The sequence below is a fragment of the Sinohyriopsis cumingii genome, chromosome 4 (genome assembly GCF_028554795.1).
Source record: "Sinohyriopsis cumingii isolate HCF-2022 chromosome 4, ASM2855479v2, whole genome shotgun sequence".
NCBI classification, from domain to species: domain Eukaryota; kingdom Metazoa; phylum Mollusca; class Bivalvia; order Unionida; family Unionidae; genus Sinohyriopsis; species Sinohyriopsis cumingii.
Genome location: NC_142964.1, coordinates 131,979,711 through 132,005,786, shown reverse-complemented (window position 1 = coordinate 132,005,786; position 26,076 = coordinate 131,979,711). Strand labels below are relative to the sequence as shown.

Sequence of the window (26,076 nt, the reverse complement as noted above, 5' to 3'; positions counted from 1 at the left end):
AAGTAGCTAGACACAGCTTTGTGCTTCTGAGGCATGGAAGCAGAGATACTGATAACAGTGCTGGAGCTGAATGAGTTAATCATAGATGATTGTGGGAAAAGTAAGAGGTCTGGTTGAGGTGGTACCCCGGAGATCTTCTCCAAACTGGAAAGGATCTTTTGGACTGTGTGTCCGATGGTTTGGGGCACAAGTCGGGGGGGTAACAAACGGTAAACCCTGTTTACTTCCTTATCAAAGGACCAGACTTCCTCTTCTTCCTCATCCACCTGACATGATTGAGTGGGCCTGAGAGAAGGTGTCACTGCCTCAGCTTTTGACTCAAACTCATTGGAGTCAACATGGATGGAGAGAGCATCGTCATCCTCATAGTCAAGGACACTCTGAGTTGGAGATTGGCTAGGTATCACTATGTCTCTTGATGGAGAAGGCATAGGAGTACTATGTGTTGCAGTCCCTGGTTGATCAGGAGGTGTGGAGGGAGAAGAGAATGTCTATCTACCCTCAATGATGTAACACCTGTAGCCTTCTGAAAGGAAACCACTTGGTGAGGTGATGGTGGGACACGAGCCACAACATCAGTTTGGTTGGTATGGCAAGGTCCAGTAGTGCACGGGGGCATAATGGACCAAGGTCCCTGCAGTGGAAGGCTCCACATCCCATAAGGATTCATAGGTATAATAGGGTAGGGGGGACACCAAAACGGTCCCCATCCCTAGCCTCAATCCTGTGTATGGGTTGTAAATCCTGCACAGGGTGGGATGGTGGAGGGGGGAGAGGGGGAAGCTTGGTCTTGGCCCTTTCCCCATACCATGAGGTCGATGAGTGATAGATACAGATGACATCATCTTCACTCTGTACATCATAGGTGTGATGCGTTGTCTCCCTAAAAGAAAGGGCCAGCACATTGCCAGAGGCACAATATTTATTGCGGTACTCAACCTCCCTCATGGGAAGAAAAACCTGCTAATGTGGTGCTCAACCTCCCTAAAGGGAGGGTTCAACCCATGGCTATGGTGCTCAACCTCCTTCAAGGGAGGGTGCAACCTGCCATCACAGTACTCAACCTCCTTAGAGGAGGGTGCAACCGACTATCACAGTGCTCTACCTCCCCAATGGAAGGGTGCAACCTGCAATCACGGTGCTCTACCTCCCTAATGGGAGGGCGCAACCCGCAATCACAGTGCTCTACCTCTCCAGCAGGACAGAGCAACCCCCTACCTGAAGAATGAATGCTGTTAGGGACGTGAGAACTTTCCATCATCTCCCTACCAGCAGAAGCTGAACAGCTTCTCAAAAGTCGAGACCCTCTTTCTGGAGGTGCTTCAACAACTGCTGAAGGTGTTTATCCTAAATTGTGAGATCTGGAAAAAAAACAGGAAATTCAGATGAAGAAGAGGGAATGTTCTCCCATCTATGACTGGAATCTACTAGACAACAAATTATAAAATGTAAAACGTTTTATCCGAGTATACCTAGAGCACTTGATACAGTCTGTGTGTGTATCTCATGAGGCCTTCTTGTGGCCACACTGCCCCACAGACTGTTTTGCTGAAAACAAATTCTTTTTATAGCGGTGTGGTCCCTTGTTGTCGTGAAACTCAACTTACCATGAATAAACAAAAGATGGAAATTATCGTTGAAGTATTTCCTTATTTATTGAAAGAAACAAGATATTCCATTTCTGATTATTTGTTTATTGAGGTAACATGCAAATACATGAATGTCAATGTGAGCCTTGTACAAAGTTATAATTTATTTATTGAGTTGAACATAAAAAATGGAGGAAACGTTGTCTTCAACATTTGAGCAGGGCCTGTTATTGTTCCTAGAATATACAGACTTACCTGTACCATTCAGTTAGTATTTTTTAAAGTAAAGGTGTCTACTACCATGGGTAGAACAAGTAGCTTCCTAATTCCCACAAAGAATGAAGTTCTAAGGGGGAAAAACAAAAGGCTATAATACGGTTTTAGAAATGAATGGACAGTAGCAACACTGAGAATTATAAACACTGTAGAGAAGGAGAGACTGCTAACTGCAGTATATTAGTTGTCCACAGGCATTAATTTCTCAGTCACAATGGCTTCAGATGTGTATACAGCATGGTGTCCATGAAAAGAATGACATATAGGTACATCTACCTTCAGCGCATGGTCCGCAGCAGAGTGGTGTGCAAAAGGTCAAAGGGTCATATTGACTTTTTCTCCAGTGGGAGAGGATGTATTGAATTGAAGGAATAATTAACACATTTCTACAGATACAGTTGACAGTGAAGGAACCATCAATACATTATTTGTACAGATACACTGTACAGTGAAGGAATAATTAACACATTATTTGTACAGACACTAAACAGTGAAGAAACCATTAATGCATTATTTGTACAGATACACTGTACAGTGAACGAATCATTAAAACATGATTTGTACAGATACACTGGACAGTAAAAGAATCATTAATACATTATTTGTATTATACTGTGGTATATTTCTGGATTTAATTTATACAGCACTGGCTAAAAGGTTGGTAGCCTTTTATTGCTTCCTTTTGTTAATTTTTGTCTTTTGACACTTTGATTTTTAATTCCTTGTTCTATAACATGATAGCACAATAAACTTAATCAATTTATAATGCTCATCATTTCAGTGTATTCTCTGAATAAATTTTGAAAATCGATTCACCCTATCTTATTGTAATCTAGAATTTTCCTTGTGTTGATTAATTTTGCTTTTCAACAACGTTTTCTGTCAGTGTTCATATAATGGATAGCATGATAAATATGGGCATTTTTTAATGTCTATCTTGAATGTTATTTGCAAAATTATATGAGTCTGAAAATTCTCTACCTCCATGCCTCTATCTCTCTCACTGTGTCATAGATTGATTTGCCCAGACATGGGAGACAGTGCCTGACATCATTAAATTGATACATCACTTGGTATCGCCCATGAATGGAGTTACTGATACCCACTACCTAGCCATGGGTTAATATAATTTAGAGCATGGGGAAGTTCTGATGAGAAAGCTGCCATCATACAGAAAAGACTCAAGTATTTGTTCTGAACCAGGTTAATTTTTCTTTCTTTACCCATTCCATTCCATAAGCATTTCAAACATGGTACAATCCCTTCTTTTAGCTCACCATGCCTGTCATACACATGGCTTTGAACCGAATACACATAATCAGCCAATTAGTCATATTTTTGGTATTAAAATTGGAATGACTACAAAATATATACCATTACATACACATCTTCCCTTTTTATTTACTATTCTGCTGGGATAGCTTTGTTTTTTTGGGGTATTTTTTCCACTCCTTCCAAATCTTATCAATGTAAGTGACACTATATTTTAAAGTCATCTTTCTACATCCCTTATTTTTCTCTCATTTCTGTGTAAGCCCATATGCGAGCAATTCAAGTTTTAATTTTGTTCTCAAGTAATCTGTTTGCTTGGTATCTTGCACAAACAGTTTAATACTGTTGTATGATTAAATGGATGCTTTCATACTGGTTTTGCCATAGGTCCTTCTTCAGTCATACTGGCCCAAATGTAGCTGCACTGGCCAGAGAGCATATGCAATCAGACATGGTACACTATGCCAATCAAGGCATTATTCAACCAGACATGGTACACTGTGACTGATCAAGGCATTATTCAACCAGACATGGTACACTATGACTAATCAAGGCATTATTCAACCAGACATGGTACACTATGACTGATCAAGGCATTATACAACCAGACATGGTACACTATGACTGATCAAGGCATTATTCAACCAGACATGGTACACTATGACTGATCAAGGCATTATTCAACCAGACATGGTACACTATGACTGATCAAGGCATTATACAACCAGACATGGTAAACTATGCCTATCAAGGCATTATCCAACCAGACATGGTACACTGTGACTGATCAAGGCACTATTCAACCAGACATGGTACACTATGCCTATCAAGGCATTATTCAACCAGACATGGTACACTATGCCTATCAAGGCATTATTCAACCAGACATGGTACACTATGACTAATCAAGGCATTATTCAACCAGACATGGTACACTATGACTGATCAAGGCATTGTTCAACCAGACATGGTACACTATGACTGATCAAGGCAATATTCAACCAGACATGGTACACTATGCCTATCAAGGCATTATTCAACCAGACATGGTACACTATGACTGATCAAGGCATTATTCAACCAGACATGGTACACTATAACTATCAAGGCATTATTCAACCAGACATGGTACACTATGACTGATCAAGGCATCATTCAACCAGACATGGTACACTATGACTGATCAAGGCATTATTCAACCAGACATGGTACACTATGACTAATCAAGGCATTGTTCAACCAGACATGGTACACTATGACTGATCAAGGCATTATTCAACCAGACATGGTACACTATGCCTATCAAGGCATTATTCAACCAGACATGGTACACTATGGTTATCAAGGCATTATTCAACCAGACATGGTACACTATGACTGATCAAGGCATTATTCAGCCTGACATGGTACACTATGCCTATCAAGGCATTATTCAACCAGACATGGTACACTATGCCTATCAAGGCATTATTCAACCAGACATGGTACACTATGACTGATCAAGGCATTATTCAACCAGACATGGTACACTATGACTGATCAAGGCATTATTCAACCAGACATGGTACACTATGATTGATCAAGGCATTATTCAACCAGACATGGTACACTATGCCTATCAAGGCATTATTCAACCAGACATGGTACACTATGACTGATCAAGGCATCATTCAATCAGACATGGTACACTATGACTGATCAAGGCATTATTCAACCAGACATGGTACACTATAATTGATCAAGGCATTATTCAACCAGACATGGTAAACTATGCCTATCAAGGCATTATTCAACCAGACATGGTACACTATGACTGATCAAGGCATTATTCAACCAGACATGGTAAACTATGCCTATCAAGGCATTATTCAACCAGACATGGTAAACTATGCCTATCAAGGCATTATTCAACCAGACATGGTACACTATGACTGATCAAGGCATTATTCAACCAGACATGGTACACTATGACTGATCAAGGCATTATTCAACCAGACATGGTACACTATGACTGATCAAGGAAATATTCAACCAGACATGGTACACTATGCCTATCAAGGCATTATTCAACCAGACATGGTACACTATGACTGATCAAGGCATTATTCAACCAGACATGGTAAACTATGCCTATCAAGGCATTATTCAACCAGACATGGTACACTATGCCTGATCAAGGCGTTATTCAAACAGACATGGTACACTATGATTGATCAAGGCATTATTCAATCAGACATGGTACACTATGCCTATCAAGGCATTATTCAACCAGACATGGTACACTATGACTAATCAAGGCATTATTCAACCAGACATGGTACACTATGACTGATAAAGGCATTATTCAACCAGATATGGTACACTATGCCAATCAATGCATTATTCAACCAGACATGGTACACTATGACTAATCAAGGCATTATTCAACCAGACATGGTACACTATGCCTATCAAAGAATTATTCAACCAGACATGGTACACTATGACCAATCAAAGCATTATTCAACCAGACATGGTACACTATGACTAATCAAGGCATTATTCAACCAGACATGGTATACTATGCCTATCAAAGCATTATTCAACCAGATATGGTACACTATGACCAATCAAAGCATTATTCAACCAGACATGGTACACTATGCCTATCAAGGCATTATTCAACCAGACATGGTACACTATGCCTGATCAAGGCATTATTCAACCAGACATGGTACACTATGACTGATCAAAGCATTATTCAACCAGACATGGTACACTATGCCTATCAAAGCATTATTCAACCAGACATGGTACATTATGACTGATCAAGGCATCATTCAACCAGACATGGTACACTATGACTAATCAAGGCATTATTCAACCAGACATGGTACACTATGACTGATCAAGGCATTATTCAACCAGACATGGTACACTATGCCTATCAAGGCATTATTCAACCAGACATGGTACACTATGCTTATCAAGGCATTATTCAACCAGACATGGTACACTATGCCTATCAAGGCATTATTCAACCAGACATGGTACACTATGCCTATCAAGGCATTATTCAACCAGACATGGTACACTATGACTGATCAAGGCATTATTCAACCAGACATGGTACACTATGACTGATCAAGGCATTATTCAACCAGACATGGTACACTATGATTGATCAAGGCATTATTCAACCAGACATGGTAAACTATGCCTATCAAGGCATTATTCAACCAGACATGGTACACTATGACTGATCAAGGCATTATTCAACCAGACATGGTACACTATGATTGATCAAGGCATTATTCAACCAGACATGGTAAACTATGCCTATCAAGGCATTATTCAACCAGACATGGTACACTATGACTGATCAAGGCATTATTCAACCAGACATGGCACACTATGCCTATCAAAGCATTATTCAACCAGACATGGTACACTATGACTGATCAAGGCATTATTCAACCAGACATGGTAGACTATGACTGATCAAGGCATTATTCTACCAGACATGGTAAACTATGCCTATCCAGGCATTATTCAACCAGACATGGTACACTATGACTGATCAAGGCATTATTCAACCAGACATGGTACACTATGCCTATCAAGGCATTATTCAACCAGACATGGTACACTATGATTGATCAAGGCATTATTCTACCAGACATGGTAAACTATGCCTATCAAGGCATTATTCAACCAGACATGGTACACTATGACTGATCAAGGCATTAATCAACCAGACATGGTACACTATGCCTATCAAAGCATTATTCAACCAGATGGGGGCCAATATAACTACCAGAGAACATAACCAACCAGCATGGGTTACTAGGACTGCCTGTGGACCTATAAGAAAACACCCATTTCATGACATTTAAATTAATCAAGGACTGATTCCCTCTATTGCATTTTAATACCATAAACCCTGCATTCCAGGTCATCATACTTTTTTAAACTATGGAATTGAGGGGGTCACATTTGTACAGTGTATGTTTGTGTGTTTTTATGATCTGTACACCAATATTTAAATATGTATTAATGTATATGTCTTCATTACATAGGTTTGTACATTGAAGATAGGGATCAAATTTTTAAAAAAAACACTTCCATTTAATTAGATTATTGTTTATAATATTGTTCAGCACTTCCTTTTATTAAATCGACTTGGTAGTTCAAGCAAGGCATGGCTTGTGTAATGAAACATCAATGCTTGACAAGGAAAGCCTTAGAAACTAGTTTTACAGAAACTATATGGCTCTATCTAATAATTGTTTCAGAAAGAATTGTTTAGGCCCTGTAAAAGCCCCATGTAATGCCAAGTTTAGAGCCTGACTTGATACAGTATGGTATGGACAGTTTTCAATGTATTACACTTAGTTCATCAAAAATGTTCTAATTAAAATAGCCTACCTATACAAACTCTCATGATATACAAACTCTCATAATAAAATCTTGTACAAACTTTCATTAATAAAATCCTGTACATACTCCCCATTATAAAATCCTGTACAAACTCTCATTATAAAATCTTGTGCAAACTCTCATTACTAAAATCTTGTACAAGCTCTCATTATAAAATCCTGTACAAACTCTCATTACTAAAATCCTGTACAAACTCTCATTATAAAATTCGGTACAAACTCTCATTATAAAATCCTGTACAAACTCTCATAATAAAATCCTGTACAAACTCTCATAATAAAATCTTGTACAAACTCTCATTATAAAATCCTGTACAAACTCTCATTATGAAATCCAGCACAAACTCTCATTACTAAAATCCTGTACATACTTTCATTATAAAATCCTGTACAAACCCACATTACTAAAATCCTGTACAAACTCTCATAATAAAATCATATAATTTGGTTGATCTCATGATGCTGAGCAGAGAAGGTTGAAAAATTTGAGAGTGAGTAAGGTGAACTGAATAGCTGCATTTCTGTTGCTAAGGAGCTGGAAAACTCTTCATACTCTCAAACCCATGCAACTTTGAGTGTGAGTCAACATAAAGATGATGATTTACAGAATGATAAAACATATGCAGAAGTGGTCAGGAAACTTTGCACGTATTATATCAAGAAAGTTGACCTTATAGTTCAATAAAATCTTGTACAAACTTTCATTACTAAAATCCTGTACATACTCCCATTATAAAATCATGTACAAACTCTCATTATAAAATCCTGTGCAAACTCTCATTATAAAATCCTGTGCAAACTCTCATTACTAAAATCCTGTACAAACTCTCATAATAAAATCCTGTACAAACTCTCAGTACTAAAATCCTGTACATATTCTCATTATAAAATCCTGTACAAACTCTCATTATAAAATCCTGTACAAACTCTCATAATAAAATCTTGACAAACTCTCATTATAAAATCCTGTGCAAACTCTCATTATAAAATCCTGTACAAACTCTCATAATAAAATCTTGACAAACTCTCATTATAAAATCCTGTACAAACTCTCATTACTAAAATCCTGTACAAACTCTCATAATAAAATCATATTGGTTGATCTCATGATGTTGAGCAGAGAAAGTTAAAAAATTTGAGAGTGAGTTAGGTGCACTGAACAGCTGCATTTCTGTTGCTAAGGAACTGGAAAACTCTTCATACTCTCAAACCCATGCAACTTTGAGTGTGATTCAACATAAGGATGATGATTTACAGAATGATAAAACATATGCAGAAGTGGTCAGGAAACTTTGCATGTATTACGTCAAGAAAGTTTACCTTATAGTTCATGGAAAGAAGCTCATGGAAACCGGCGAACTATTAATGATTCTATTCTATGAAAATTAGGAATAGGGCTGACCCTTGTGCCAAGAAGTTGAACAGCAAAGATGTTAATTCATTTTGGAAAGATGTTTGCCTAAAGACTAGAGAAATCTCACACCCAGCCAATTCTGAAAGTATGGTGACAGGCCAGCAAGACATTATTGTAATGTGGCAAAGTCATTACTGTGAAACTCTTAATTCAATTAAAAATGAAAAAACACAAAAGCAGTGTATTGGCTTGAATAAACATACTGCATATGGATATAGTGGGTTTGTATATTTGCATGAGATTAATGATACTTTTGCTAAGTTAAAAAATGATCGTTTACCGGTTGTCATTTCTCGTTCACTGGGTGCCAATTTGCTTCACGCAGAACATCTTAAATATGCTAGTAAAAGGTGGTGTGTGAAACTTACACTATGTTTAAATTTCATGCTTGTGAATTGCTTTATTCCTTTTGACCTTAGTAAAGTAATTCTAATACCAATAATCAAGTGAAAGACCGATGAGGTGCCTGATAAAAATAATTACTGACCTATTACAATGGCCACTATAATATCCAAAGCTTTAGAAATAACTTTACATTGAAGAAGCAAAATAGAACTCACAGACAATAAGTTTGGCTTTAGGCAACATCCCTTCATTGATGTGCTTCTGAATGCCTTCAGCGAGGTCACTAATTAATGCTGATAACACTAGCACAGTTCTTGTTTGTTTTTTAGATGTTAAAAAGGCTTCTGACAGAAATCACTGGACACTATTTAGAAACTAAATGATAGAAACATTCTACTGTATGTTATAAGTTTGTTTCTAATTGATATGTAAAAAAAACACAAGTAATTCAATGTGTAGTGGGGTCAAATATGTTCTATGCATTTCCATGTGACTAATGGTGTGCTGCAATGACATGTTCTATCACCATTTCTATTTGACATACACATATTGATGACTTTAATCTTGATTTGAACTGGTCTTATATTGGATGCAAAATTGGCACTATATGCCTGAATAACCTGAGTTTTACTGATATCTGTACATAGCCCACATAATGATGAATTATGAAAATACTGAAAGATTATGCAAATCATTTAGCATTAACCAATGATATTGAGGACAATACAAAGAGATTGCATGTATGTTGTTTAAAACCATAAAATCTGAAAACTGTGTCCACACCCAACGTTAGACATTGCGGAGAAAAGCTGCTGTTTGTACATGAACCTAATGTACCTGGGGCATGAAAATCATTTTGATGTGTTAGACGATAGAGATATATAAAGGTCTTTAAAAACATGTTATACTGATTTACAAAGAGGGCTTTTTGATTCCTTGGGTGTGAATTTGTGTTGTGCTCCTCTCTGGACAAACTTGCTCATGTTCTACAATGACGTGATTAAATGTTTGCTACAACAAAGGCTTGAGATTTTTAATGGGTTCTGATAGGCCCCATAGTGTTTTGAGATTGTTTATGAATAAAAGTGTTAGCCTTTCCATTCTGCTTAGAAAGAGAGTGTATTCATTTAAAAATAAATTCACTAGTATTAGTAACAGAATATTGAAAGATGTGTTTCATTTTGCATGTTGCTGTAATTCTTCAATAATTGATCCTTGGTGCAAATTGTTTGCATTATTATTTCTTGTCATATCTTGTGTAAACTGCACCTTTTTTTGTTATGGACTTAAATCTAAAACAAAATTATACTATATAATATAAAATAAAACAGGAAACAAAAAATAAATAGTGACTGATGATGATGTCTGGAATTTAAAATGTCACTTACCAGCACTCACAATTGCAATTTCACACATTTTTAAACCTGGCATCATTGGTGTGGGACCACTGGGTGAAAGCATATCTTCAATGTAAAAATATATTTCTTTATGATATATATATATATATATATATATATATATATATATATATATATATATATACCTGGTATTTATAAAAGAATTGTTACACTGTACAAAATAATTGGGTACTTTATCAATCTGGCCACCTATAAGTAGCTCCTACTAATGAGATTTCAGTTTACTTTACAATACTATACTTATGTATGCTGTAATATGCTATATTATATTATAATACTATACTTAAGTATACAGTACTGTGCTATATTATATTATCATGCTATACTTAAATATACTGTACTGTGCTATATTATATTATAATGTTATACTTAAGTATACTGTACTGTGCTATATTATATTACAATGCTATACTTGAGTATACTGTACTGTGCTATAGCATATTACAATGCTATACTTAAGTATACTGTACTGTGCTATATTATATTACAGTGCTATACTTAAGTATAATGTACTGTGCTTTAGCATATTGCAATGCTATACTTAAGTATACTGTACTGTGCTATATTATATTATAATGAGATACTTAAGTATACTGTAATGTGCTATATTATATTACAATGCTATACTTAAGTATACTGTACTGTGCTATATTATATTATAAAGAGATACTTAAGTATACTGTATTGTGCTATATTATATTACAATGTTATACTTAAGTATATTGTACTGTGCTATAGCATATTAGAATGCTATACTTAAGTATACTGTACTGTGCTATAGCATATTAGAATGCTATTCTACACCAAAATTACAGTAGTTTATTCTATAATAAAGCACACAACACTCTACTCTTCTTCACTCACAATATATTTGCAAATGAATCACATTCAATATATTCGTGAATATCTGAAAGAGAGAATAGAAAGCAATTATAGGAAGTAATTGTTTTGTAAAGAGCAATTATGGTTTAACCTAACATGACATTCATACAATTTTTGCATTACCCAGTTTTGAGAGAACTTGGTGATAATGTCTTGTAAGATGTACTTGTACACGCGTTACTTGTCCAAAGGTAACAAGTCCTATTCGCTCAAATACAGTTGGATCTCCACATGGCTGGCTTTTCACTTCTGTTGAAAAAGAAACAATAAAAGAAAATAAGGAAATCAATTATAAATGCCTTCACCAAACCATGTTACCCCATACAAAAATAATTTTAAAACCAAGCAAGAATGCATGATATGATGTGCTAACATGATCACTTTGATGAATCAAGCAGGAAACCATTATTCATTCACTATGTCACAGTTTACTGCAAACAAAAGAGACTGGTACCCATGCAGTCTCATAGTCTCATTTGAAACTTTCTCAAAATAAAGTAAACAACAAACCAGAATAATTATGGTCTGGACTCTTGTGTATGGAAAACTAGACAGTTAGGTTGGAAGAACAGTTACAAATTTTCTCTGGTTATATGTCTTAGAGGCAATACAAACTTCTAATATCTTGTTTCTTTTCAAAATTTTCAAAATATAAAATTTTACTTCAGTTGCATTCTTTTAACAAGTATAATATAAGTACCACAACTGTTACAGTTGGTGTGAAATATGAATTCATAAGTAAGTAGCATGAATGAAAGTAACATTCAGAGAATAAATATTTGAGTATTATTTGTACATGTAAAATATATTCTCAGTGCTAGCTTTGGATTCGTCTGCTATCAAAATAATGTAACACTATAAATTTACGTCTTTATTAATATTATTTGAAATGAATTTTTCTTCTATTTGTACACAGAAAATACAGAAATGAAAAAAGATGTTTTTATGATGATAACAAACATGCATATACAAACATCAGAACTACCAGGCAGACACAAACTTTTTTACATGCATAAGCAATAGGCAGAATGTATGTTCTAACATTATAAAATGAGCCACTGAGAATATGATACAAACCTTGTATAAAGTTCTTTAGAAATGTAATAGCTTTTGTCCATGATGGTCCTTTCATGGACTCCGATGTATCCAAACAAATAATAGTTTCAACACAATGGCCTGGTTCTCTGTGTTTCTTGCCTTTTTGTACATAATTAAAAAAGGAAAAAATCAGAATGCTTGGAAAAAAGCTCTCCTTTAGAAAGACAAGTTTTAACTATGTTGACATGAATACAAAGATAATTCACAAATGTTTGTTAACCACTTTTGTACTGTAGATAGTTTCATCTGTTATGAATCAATAACACTGTATATTGAAAAATAAAACAAAGAAGTACACATTACATCATAGATCAATTCAGTGGAATATGTAAACAAACAAAACAAACCTAGTCACAAAGATCTAGCATACATACATACATACATGTGCATGCACACATGCATGCACACATGCACACATACATCCATACATACATACTGGATCCAAAAAATATTCTTTTTATCAACTAAAGAACCTTAAAATTCAAACTGTATGTAAAACAGAAACAATTTATTTTATAGCTCATCTGAGCTTGATAATTATGGACTCTAGCTTATACAGTTCTTTAATTTTTAAATTTATTTGTTTTGATCATTATTAATTCTCAATTAAAAACGCAAATTAATTATCAATAAAGCTGAAACTGCTGTAAATAGATCTCTAATAACAGCAATCCTGTGGCATGGTAGGTGAGTTGGTACAATAGCTAGTGTCTGCACCACAAGTTCCTGCTCATCATGCATTGAATAGATTGATCAGGTAGTAACAAATCATACTAATCTGTACTTTGTAAATCCACTGATTACATTTCAGTGCAAATTTCTCAAAGATTCCCATATCTTAAGAGGACAAGAGTTTCAGCAAAATGAAGACAAATTTGTAAAAATAAATTATAAACAAGTACATGCAGAAATAACCTGATGATACAAAATTTCATTCAATACTGAAATTTAAAAAGTTTTTGAAAAATGAATGTCTCACATCTAAAGGGTCATATACCCAATTGTATACACATTCACACCAACATATACTCTGTCACATCTTAGTCTACTGAGGCAGGGAGATATAAATGTCACACCTTAGTCGACTCAGGCAGGGAGATATAAATGTCACACCTTAGTCGACTCAGGCAGGGAGATATAAATATCACACCTTAGTCTACTCATGCAGGGAGATATAAATGTCCCACCTTAGTTGACTCAGGCAGGGAGATATAAATGTCACAGCTTAGTCTACTCTGGCAGGGATATATAAATGTTATATTTACTTAGACTATTAAAAACTAGGTACAACCTACCTTCTTTAAACTCAGTTAAGTATGCCAACTCCAGTTCATTGGAACGCATCATTGCTGACATATTCATGAAAGGAAAACCTGTCAAAATAGTTTTAATTACTAAGATGCAACAATTAATGTCTCCATGTGTCTTTTTAATTCCTTACATTTAAAAACAGCTGCAGTGACTCAGTGTTTAAGATGGTGGATTTCTTAGGTGCTGGTCAGATTCATTCCATCTGATTAGCATGACACAAAACTTCTTCTCTTACTAAACCACAAAAGTGAGAGTGAAATGAAGCGAAACAGCTAGAGAATTAGTTACACTGAAAGGGAAATAAATACATTAAACATAAAGACAAAGAAATACCCAAGGCATAAAGCCGCTATGTTGTGATTGTGGAAAAATGTAAATATAAATGAAATGAAGCGAAACAGCTAGAGAATTAGTTACACTGAAAGGGAAATAAATACATTAAACATAAAGACAAAGAAATACCCAAGGCATAAAGCTGCTATGTTGTGATTGTGGAAAAATGTATCTTCATGTAGTTTTGTTTGTAACATATCATAAAATGGTCCTGCTGCTCATAGCTGGTACACTGTATAAAGAGTATTTTTCACATGCTGCTTTATTTTGCCATACTAATATTTTAGTAAACATATACATAAATATCTACATATTATGCAAGCTTACTTGATCTATGTTAACTAAAAAAATAATAAGTTGAATTCAGAGAAATACGTATGGCAATAAAAATTACCTGTTCTAGGATACACCTAAGGTCTTCAAAATGAACTTTGATTTCACTGCTGATTAAATTTAAAAAAACAAAAAAACAAACATAGTTTGACTTTTTCTATCGAGATGAGATTGTTTGAATTACAATGCTTGTTAGTGAGATAATAGCTTCTTCATCACATACACTAGTCATTTCTTTAATGCTAAATAACAGTAGAATTTGACTGACTTACCATTTCCACTTGACCCCAGAGTCTCTTTCATTCTAGTGAAAATATAAAACAAGTTTCAGTATTCTTGATAACAGTCTTTTGTCTTCAAAAAATATAACTGTGGCTATTTTACACAACACCAAACTGTATAAAATTGGATGATATAACTTTCATTTCTTACCACTGCCAATAGATCCTTGTCAGTTAGGACAAGTGTTGCTTGACAAGGCAATTGCCAAAAGAAGTACTCTACAACTAAGGTATAACAATTACAACTTTATTGTTATTATATAGCTGTCAACTGATCTATTAACAGTGTTCTGCTAATAACTTGGGACATAATTTCTTGTGAATTTTTTTATTTCATTAGCAGTTAGCACAGTCGAGTCTCTCCACCGTATTCATTACCTAATAACATTAACATTAGGAATACCTTTCTACTTCCTCTGGAATATGGCCATTCTATTGATTTGTAAACATCTTTTTGTCAATATCTGATATGTGTCAACCCAGAATCCACATTTCATCCATTGTAAATTTTGCTTTCACTGTCAACAGGCCTCTTAGAAAACCATTTAATTAAATCTGTGTTTTCACCCATCAACAGAATTTTGTTGGACTGGTACATTAAACATGAACATTGCAAAAGGTAATATATGCTACATTTTTGCAATATGCAGAACATTTATTGATATACTGCAATTTGTTGCTGTTTCCTTAGGATAATATGGTAACTGCATGACATATATTTATTTTTCATTGGACATTTCATAATGTGAGGTCACTTATTCAAATATGGGTTACAACAACAACAACAATAATAATAATAATAATAATAATAATAATAATAATAATTGCAATTATTATTCATTACTTAGTTGCCAATTCATTATCATTATTCATATTTTGATAGGTAACTATATGTTTTATCTACTTTGTAGATGCATTGTCATTTTCATTTTTCATTGAGTGTCGTCTCATAATGTACACACAGTTTATCCTCGCTCTTTGTATCCTTTATTATTTCAGGCACAGTGTCTGTAAGTCAAGTGCAAAATATGCAGATGCTTCAAAGCGGGGGAAGGATAATCACACAAAATGTCTGTTCATATATATATATATATAAATTGTCAACATCAGACTGTTGGTGCTGATGTTGCATAGTGAAACTATGGCCACACCAACCAGCAATAACTGCCTGCCAGACATCTGATCTAGCCTTGAACAAATCCAGATGAACTGGCTTTACCCATGCCATCCATGTACAGTGATCTGGTAACCCAACCAACCATACCAATTCAGCTGACTGCACCATTTCAACTGACCACTGGATTTACTGAGCCAACAGGCACTAAATTACCAGCCATCAGTTCCAACACTGGAACACATATTAAAGTAAGTCAAATTCCAAACTCTTCTATAATGCCTTTGTTAGTGAGCTGAAGATATAGCATTGCTGTTACCTTGAAATGATGGCTTCAGCACAAAAGGATGCTCCACCAGTGGAAGACTACTTGGACTGGAACCTACTTAAAAATTCTGACCAAATTATGGAGCATACAGAATATAGATTCCATGAGGTGGTGAAGGAGATAAATGAAATACAATCTCCTACATAATGTTTTCCACCTCCAGTGGTGAACAACTCTTAGAAAGTGAGAGCTTCTGTGGGTGATGAAGATGCAGGTAAACATCAGTCATTCTGCAGGTGTTGTAGTGATCATGCCTAAAATTGTTAAAGCAATGTTAAAAATCTAAATCACACACACATTTAGATTTCTACCACAATCATCCAAGATCACTGAAATTTCTGGATGCCATTTTGACAAGATATGCAATCCAGGCAATATAAGTAAGGCATTTTTCTATGCCAGTCAGGTACCAGAAGTCTTTCACCAAATTGGAATAGGACACATAACAAAGGTTCCTTCAAATGATAAGGATCTTAAGGTCATTAAAATATCTTTACCACTTTCTTAAAAGGTAGATGTACAAGTTTTTAAGGCCAACTCAAAATTGGATAGGAGCATCATTTTGATCTCATCTCTTCTTGATTTTGCATTTCTGGCCATTTATCGCTTGGCAAGAAAGCAGGAAATGACCATGCATGGGATGTCATTAGCCAGGTTTCTGAGGGGATAAATGGGGCAGACCACCACATGATGGTGAATGCTATAATTGCTACCTCCAATTTACACCTGTTAGAAGGGACCAGGACATGTAAGGGGGCATGCATAAAACATATTCACAGCTTTGGTGTTTTCACTCAGAGATTGGTATTGGTGCCAGATAAATCCTTTTTATACTTGGCACTTGCCAATGCAAATTAGATAAAAAGTATTCCCTTTATTGCCTTTAATATTACTGGAGTCATGGAAAGCCTTCTTCAGGCACTCCACCTCCAGCCTATTTATTACAGTAATTACCTTGCAACTGTCCTGATTTCTCACTTCTCTCTAGTGTCTCAAGCGTATTTATTACAGTAATTACCTTGCAATTGTCCTGATTGCTCATTTCACTCTAGTGTCTCTAGCCTATTTATTGCAGTAATTACATTGCAATTGTCTTGATTTCTCACTTCTCTCTAGTGTCTCTAGCCTATTTAGTACAGTAATTACCTTGCAATTGTCTTGATTTCTCACTTCTCTCTAGTGTCTCTAGCCTATTTATTACAGTAATTACCTTGCAATAGTCCTGATTTCTGACTTCTCTATATTGTCTCTAGCCTATTTATTACAGTAATTACCTTGCAATTGTCTTGAATTCTCACTTCTCTCTAGTGTCTCTAGCTGATTTAGTACAGTAATTACCTTGCAATAGTCCTGATTTCTCACTTCTCTCTAGTGTCTCTAGCCTATTTATGTGTGTGTGTGTGTGTGTGATCTGGATTTTTAACATAGTTTTAACAATTTTTCAGTCATATCGCTACGATGTCTGCAGTATAGCAGTTTATAGTGACATCTAGCACTGGGGCATCATGCCGCAAACAAGTAGCATGATGTCCCACCCAGTCACATTATACTGACACCAGGCGACCAGTCCTAACACTAACCTCCTAATGTTGAGCTCCAAGTGAGGCAGCTGTGAGTACCATTTTTGTAAGTCTTTGGTATGACTCGGCCGGGGATAGAACCCACAACATCCCGCATCCGAGCTAGCCTATTTATTACAGAAATTACCTTGCAATAGTCCTGATTTCTCACTTCTCTCTAGTGTCCTTAGCCAATTTATTACAGTAATTACCTTGCAATAGTCCTGATTTCTCACTTCTCTCTATTGTCTCTAGCCTATTTATTACAGTAATTACCTTGCAATAGTCCTGATTTCTCACTTCTCTCTATTGTCTCTAGCCTATTTATTACAGTAATTACCTTGCAACTGTCCTGATTTCTCACTTCTCTCTATTGTCTCTAGCCTATTTATTACAGTAATTACCTTGCAATAGTCCTGATTTCTCACTTCTCTCTATTGTCTCTAGCCTATTTATTACAGTAATTACCTTGCAATTGTCTTGATTTCTCACTTCTCTCAAGTGTTCTTTCTTTGAGGATGATGCACATCAGAATCCCAAATCAGTTCACCTTCAGGCTTTATATACACTGTGACCACATGACCTATCACTTTGCCTGATGAGAATATTCATAACTGAATCATCCCATTTTTAATATGTGGATACTTATCAATATATCTGACTTAAGATGCAGGGGAAAATCACTACAGGACTCTCTTTTACAATCAAATAATATCATATCGCAGCCCTGTGCTCTCTGGCTTTCGGCTCTCCCCTCGTGCTTGGTGACAGAATAGTGGAGGCTAAAAAACTGGCAGCACAGGAACTGACTCTTAACTATCAGTCCTGATCCCTTTTCCAATGTGCCCTTGCCAAGAGCTGTCAAAGAATGAACAATAAACACCATCTGAATTACAGAGGGTATTCTCAGGCAAGACCAAGAGTAATAGCCAGTCATACCCATATACTGCTCAAAAACAAACAGGTAGAAAAAACAACTTTTTTCCATCCCTAAGCCTCCCAACAATAAACAGCCTCCCCTCCCCATCGCCCATGGTCACCCACCTAGTGGGTGCCAGGTTACTTCTATTTTGAGATGCACAGAGCATTTATTCCCATAAGATGATTGGTTGCTCACATTTCTGAGGGACTTCAAATCTCATCTGTCCAACCCACTCCCATTTCATCTTGCCCTTCATGATGGACACTTCCAGTGACCCCATGAATATAGAAATGCTACAGATGGAGGTATACACTTTAATAGAGAAACTGGTAGTTGAGGTGGCTCAATACCTGACTTTTTGGGGCTGCTACTACAGACTCATCCTGGTTGGGAAACCTAACTGGAAGATATGACCAGTAACAGACCTGAACAACCTAAATGATTTTATCAAGGCACCCAATTAAAAATAGAAATTACAAAATCTGTCTGTTTGTCCATCCACCACAATGATGACACCATAAGGCTAGATCTTTCTGATGCTTATTTTCATCTCCCCATACCAGATAGTGTAAATACCTTTTTTATGTTTACCATGGAGTCATGTGCCAATTCCGAGCATGCCCATTTGGCCACAACATCAGCTTTGAGGCATTAAAAGGACACCGGACCATGTAGTAACACACTTCAGACAAACATCAGCATCCATGATGCTGGTGTAACTGTACAATATTGTATAAAAGCATGTGGTAAGTACAGTTTTGGTTTAAGACATGAACAAACTCAATTATCTCCTTTGCAGCCTAGAGTGTACAGTGAATCTGTGAAAGGCAGGCCTTGTTCCTTCTCAAGAATTCATTCATCTGGTTATGGAGTTCCTAATGCATATTAATATCGTTTGTCTGCCTTCCATATGCACAGACCAGATTATTCTAGTATCTCAACGGACTTCTTCCAAAACAGCTATTTCAGCAAAAGGGTTTCTTCTATTTTGTGGCCCCTTCAGTGCAATGGTATATATCATATCCTTCTGCCATAGTCACAAGTGCTCCACAACCAGAGTTCATAATATGCTCTGATGCCAGTTTGTCTTCACTGGCTTGTGTTACTCACATTACACACACTCCTGTAAACCAATGTTCCATAACTGGCCAACTTTTTTCTCTATCTCTTTGAGGGGAAGTTATCCCCCATAACAATTAAGGGATAGCAATCCTGATTTCTGCTACCTTCAGACACCATGGAATGAAGACACTGGCTATAATAAGGATCTTACTGACCTGCCAACCAATTTCAATCAATCCAGATCACAATTGCTGGCCCTGTTCCAAAAGCAGAATCTGTTGAGGGTCTTGACAATGCTCAACTTAAATAAGTATGAGTTCTTATCTACAACTTTAACAACGCAGCCATCAAGCAAAACATTTTGTTGATAGCCCTCATTTCCACTTCACAAGTAAGTGAACTGAATGCCATGTCCATGAATCCAAAATATCTACAATTTGATTCAATGTTTCAGTCATTTCATTGATGCAGTCTAGCTGGCTTTATTGCACAGAAACAACTGCAATCCATTGGTAATAAAAAAAAATAACATCACATCCACTCTCAATGACCAATCCCTTGAGAAAAGTGAAATCAGAGCTTGGTACCATGCTTTGAGCATATATCTGAATGCACAATGAAACTGGACACTGAAGACTTCCTGCCACTTAAGGCAGGAAAGCAAAATATAAACTTACAAGCCCTTGCAATTTTCTCAAGGGAGCTATTAAATCTGCGTACTCTGACCTCTCATATGACTAAGATATAAACCTACAAGGCCTTGCAACTTCGCTCAAGGGAGTTATTAAATCTGCGTAATTTGACCTCTCACATGACTAAGATATAAACCTACAAGGCCTTGCAACTTCATTCAAGGGAGTTATTAAATCTGCTTACTTTGACCTCTCAAATGACTAAGATATAAACCTACAAGGCCTTGCAACTTTGCTCAAAGGAGTTATTAAATCTGCGCACTCTGACCTCTCACATGACTAAGTAAGAATTATGACGATTTCATTGCACAAAATGTGGGTGATCTCTGCCAGCTTGACGTCTGAATGCAACATCTGCATTTGAGACATAGTTGAGTCAGTGGGCTGGCATACAGTCCACCTTTTCAGTTTCTACTTGAGTGACATGGCTTCTCAACAAACAGAGTTGAATCTAGTCAGACCTCTGGTTGCAGCCCTGACAGTCACCATGTCATGTCAATGATAGCACAACCTCCTAATCGGGTAAGAAGAACCAATTTTCTCATGATAAACTCAAAAGCTTTTAAAAGAAATTGATTTGTGTATGAACCAACAAGGTCATCCCTTGCACATGCATGATCAGTCATATGGTACTAAGACTGGATGAATTTAAACCATTTAGTTGATCCCATATTCATTCAGGGTGAATCTAGTTGAGTATGGATGCTCCCCTCTTCTTACCTATTCTCTGAACATTAATGCAGTCTGGTAATGTATTTGATGGTGACAGTACTTTTTGTAGCAAATTATGCTGCTCTAAAAATACTTACCTGATTACGATATAAATAAGTCCTTGCACCCATCCATGCAAATGCAAGTATCCTGTCCAAGGACTGCTCAAGTTAAAACTGATGACATCCGGGTTTTGGGTCACAACATTGTGGGATAAGGGGACCTTATCTATAAGAGTTGATTCCCTCTGTGTATGTCATATATAGACATAAAGACATTTCTACATCTATCTATAGGTTGGATTCCAGAGGTAGCAGAAATTAATTCCTAATGTCAATGTAACTGGCTAACTGTATTCATAGAAATGTAATTTACTATCTCAGTGATGTAGCTAGAATACATGAATGTGTACAAAGGATATATTATAGAGATACAGGATTTTTCAAAAAACTTACACTTACATGAGTAATAGAGTATACCTAACTATGCCCATGTAACGAATAAAAAGTTCACTCAACTTCAGGCAAAAATGTAAATGAATGAAAAAATAAAAATGCGCATGCATATATATATATATATATAAGGAATACAAATCATATGGCGAATAACAATCCTTTCAAGTGCACTGGAACCAGCAAGGGATCATGTGTGTCAAAAATTGATTAAGATAAATGCAATAAACTGACAATGAACAGTGCAAAACTAGTATCTAGCTAGCCCAAGCGGTTTCAAACCTTTAATGAGTCTTTTTCAAAGGCAAATGCAAAACATAGACAAGACAAACAAATAAAACAGAAAAACAATTATTTAAAAGAAAATGTGTTGGCTGCAAAAGATAATTTTGTTTGTGCATGTTTGTCTTTTTCTAGTCTTCTTTGTTTAAACCGCATGGTTTCAATGTTCTATGGCGACATATCCAGTAAGATTCCTTTTCTTTCCTCAGGTTTGGGGACTCCAGTTGGGCTTGTGAGCAAGTGTTATATCACTGAAAGTGTGGCCAGGGGAGGAGAAGTGTTCTGCGTCCAGGCTTCTGTACAGCTTCTTTGTCATACAATCAGATTTTTGATGGTTGATCCTTTTGTGTAGCTTTTCAGTTTCTCTGACATACTAAAGGCTACAGATCTTACATGTGATGAGATAAATGACATTCTCTGTTTTGCACATTTTGTTTGGACCATGTATGTTGTGCTAGAAAATGTCCTGGTCTCTATCATATGTTGACAGGTTTTGCACCTTTTATCGCAACAGGGGCCAGATTGACTAGGGTGGTCTTGATTAGTGATTGGCGTTAGCTTTGCCCTAAATAGGATGTCCTTGAGGCTTTATGGTCTCCGATAGGCAACTACAGGTATGTTGGTGAGGATTAACTTAAGTGCATCTGACAATTCCACGATGGGCCAGTGTTTCCCGATGATTTTACCTACTTTGGGGTTGTCTGGATGGTAGGTCAAGATAAATGGTATCCTATCAACCTTAAAGTTTTTCCTTCTTTTCATATTTTAGTAGGTCATCATGGTTTGTTTGTTTAGCCCTTTGCATTGCCTCTGTAATCAGGTCTTTGTTGTAGCCTCAGTAAATTAAATGTTTAGATAGCTCTTCAGACCTTTTTAGGAATGTTTCATCGTTGGAGCATGGGATGGGATGGGATGTTCCTAATGCAATGTTTTGGATGACAGCTGCTTGGGAGGAGATACTGGTGTTTGTCGGTTGGTTTGGAGTAGATGTATGTATGGAGTTTGTTTTCTACCAGTCTGGTTGTTGTGTCCCAGAAGACATGGTTTGAGTTGGAGATTTCTGCAGTGAATTTTATTGAGGGATGGAAGTTGTTTGCCGTTGATATGAAATCATCCAGACTTTATCTAATCCATGTTGGTCCTAACAAAACGTACAAAACAGAGAATGTCATTTATCTCATCACATGTATGATCTGTTGCCTTCAGTATGTCGGAGAAACTGAAAAGCTACACAAAAGGATCAACCTTCATAAATCTGATTGTATGACAAAGAAGCTGAACAGAAGCCCAGTCGCAGAACACTTCTCCCCTGTCCACACTTTCAGTGATATAACACTTACTGCAATTGCTCACAAGTCCAACTGGAGTCTCTAAACCAGGAAAGAAAAGGAAATTTACTCGATATGCCACCTTAGAACATTGAGACCAAGCAGTTTAAACCAAGAAGACTAGAAAAAGACAACCATGCACAAATAAAGTTACCTTTTGCAGCCAACACATTTTCTTTTAAATAATTCTCTAAATTTTCTTAATAGCCTATGACTACTATAACAATGAAATATCTGAGATATAATCTGCGCTTACATAAATTTACATAAAATAACAGATGTCGTTATGGCTCATCAATTTCTAGGTCAATACAAATATTTTTCAGTATCCCCAGCAAGCTAAAATAAACTAAACTAACTGACACATAATAGAGTTAAAAGGTTGAATTCCTGTAGAAACAGCCATGTAAAGTTTCGCAAACATAACCGTTTTTCTGTTTTATTTGTTTGTCTTGTCTAGGTTTTGTATTTGCCTTTGAAAAGGACATTAAAGAGTCTAAAGAGTCGAAAGCTCTCAGGCTAGCTAGATACTAGTTTTGCACTGTTCATTGTCAGTTTATTGCATTTATCTTAATCAATCCCCGACACATGTGATCCCTTGCTGGATCCAGTGTACTTGAAAGGATTGTTATTTGCCATATGATTTGTATTCTTTATATATATATATATATATATATATATATATATATATATATATATATATATATATATATTAATTAATTAGGCATACTCTCAGTTTCCAGTTCAGTCAGACAGTGAGATGATTTCTTAATGACTATGTGTTGGCTTGTAATCTCATTTATCAGCAGATCTCTGGAATCACTGATAACCACTGTCTGATAGTTGTTGATAGGTCCATTCCTACATGTATTTTATCTCTGACATTTAAAGTTCTAAATCATTATATTTAGCATTTATTCTGTGCAAAGCTACCAAAGTTTTGTTTTGTGACTTCATTCTAAATTTTAAAGTATACTGAATGACATTTCAACATAAAATTTTACAAATAGTTAACACCAATAGTTACTATATTGTGCAAGAAGGTAAAATAACAAAGTAATCTTTCAAATAAAAAAAGGTGGAAATTGTGGGGATCTGTTCCTAAATACCCTCAATAAAAGGCCTTAATTTAGTATTTTCTGCTCCTTCTTACTATCTTCTAACATTTCTTTTTTTAAATGTTCATGGTTAAAATATTTTTCTTTCTACCTACCGAATGTGTTCAGATAGTTCTGGGACGTCATCTAGCATGGTCTGTAATTGTGTCCTAAGTGCAGGCATTAAATCCATTGCACTATCAGTCTTCAGCATATTCTTCATCCTAAAAATAAAATCTGATCAATCTAAAGATACATTTATAGAATAAAAATGAATACACGAATGTAACAATATAACTATCATTTCAAATTAAAGGTGGGGATCATGTTTTCCTGCCCTCCTTGGGAAACGAACATGCATGAGTAATTTAGCACAGTTTCTCATACTTTCGCATACACATTTTATGACCGAGACTTGACATGCTTCATGTGCTCTGTAGATAAGCACGAAAGTTTAGAAAATGGATCCATTGGAGCAAAACTTGAGCTTGAGTGGAGATGTGTGAGATAGGGATAACTCAGATGGGTGTACAGATCCTGCTGCTTTGGTACAGACATTTGTTAAACAGATAAACTTTAGTTGATAAAATTATCGTCTGTTAATTAGGCTCCATGGCTATAAAATTGTATTAATCAACAATATACCTTGTTTGAGTGCCTCTGAAATAAAGACTGACCATAGATGACTGCTAGTGACAGGTTTATCGCTAATTTAATACAAATTAAGCATTACACAATTTAATATCTAGTATTGCTTAAAACAAAAAAGTCTTTTGATTGTGAAAGTGAAATAATGTTTTAGTCAGTGACATTTTTGATAGTTTAAACAAATTATACCCTAAACTGCACTTGAATCTATTTATGCATTTCAAAAAACAGTTTGAAGGGGCAAGACCATGATATTAAATGGAACAAGGAATGAACACTTATGCAAAATACAAACATGAATAGTTATCTTCAGATGGATCATTTATAATGGACACGAACAAATATTCCAGAACCAAGAACTACAGTTCTGGTTTTAATAATGCCTTCTACAAATGAGACATCTTTTATTTCCCAATACTTGCATAAATATTTTAGTAAATTCTAACTAGGAAGCCATATTAGAAAGTAAATACATTTATAATTGCAAATTCCATGTTATCGGATAATCGAATATGAATATAGAGGCTAACGCTGTATTATTAAATACATCTTGACCAGTGCATTTAAACTGTTATACAATGCAGACAACAACAAAAATCCCCTGATGGATTTTTGAACCAGCCTGAAAATAAAGGCCAATTTTGATGAAGTATTTTTGAACCAGCCTGAATTTTTGAACCAGTCTGAAAATAAAGGCCAATTTTGATGAAGTATTTTTGAACCAGTCTGAAAATAAAGGCCAATTTTTATGAATATTGGTTTATCAAGACCATCAAATTCATCTGTCCTGTCACCATTCATTTAAAACAGAGATTATTATTATTGGAAAGCTTGAGTATATCTGACTTTCTAGGCTCAGAGGCAAAAAGCAGGAAATTATGTTAGGCAATAGTCTGCTTAAAAAACAGTTT

General features: G+C 35.8%; 1 protein-coding gene across 2 annotated transcripts in view; it reads right to left on the bottom strand.

The window, feature by feature from the left end:
• LOC149802108 (uncharacterized) overlaps positions 1-26,076 on the bottom strand; it is an 89,582-nt gene that overhangs the window by 39,481 nt on the left and 24,025 nt on the right. For both annotated transcript variants that reach the window (XM_089956503.1, XM_089956504.1), the window contains exons 6-11: positions 24,634-24,741; positions 14,962-14,993; positions 14,008-14,085; positions 12,692-12,811; positions 11,738-11,863; positions 10,703-10,777 (exon numbers count right to left, since the gene is read on the bottom strand). In XM_089956503.1, coding sequence (XP_089812629.1) covers positions 10,703-10,777; positions 11,738-11,863; positions 12,692-12,811; positions 14,008-14,085; positions 14,962-14,993; positions 24,634-24,741 — 539 coding nt within the window. The remainder of the gene's footprint in view (positions 1-10,702; positions 10,778-11,737; positions 11,864-12,691; positions 12,812-14,007; positions 14,086-14,961; positions 14,994-24,633; positions 24,742-26,076) is intronic.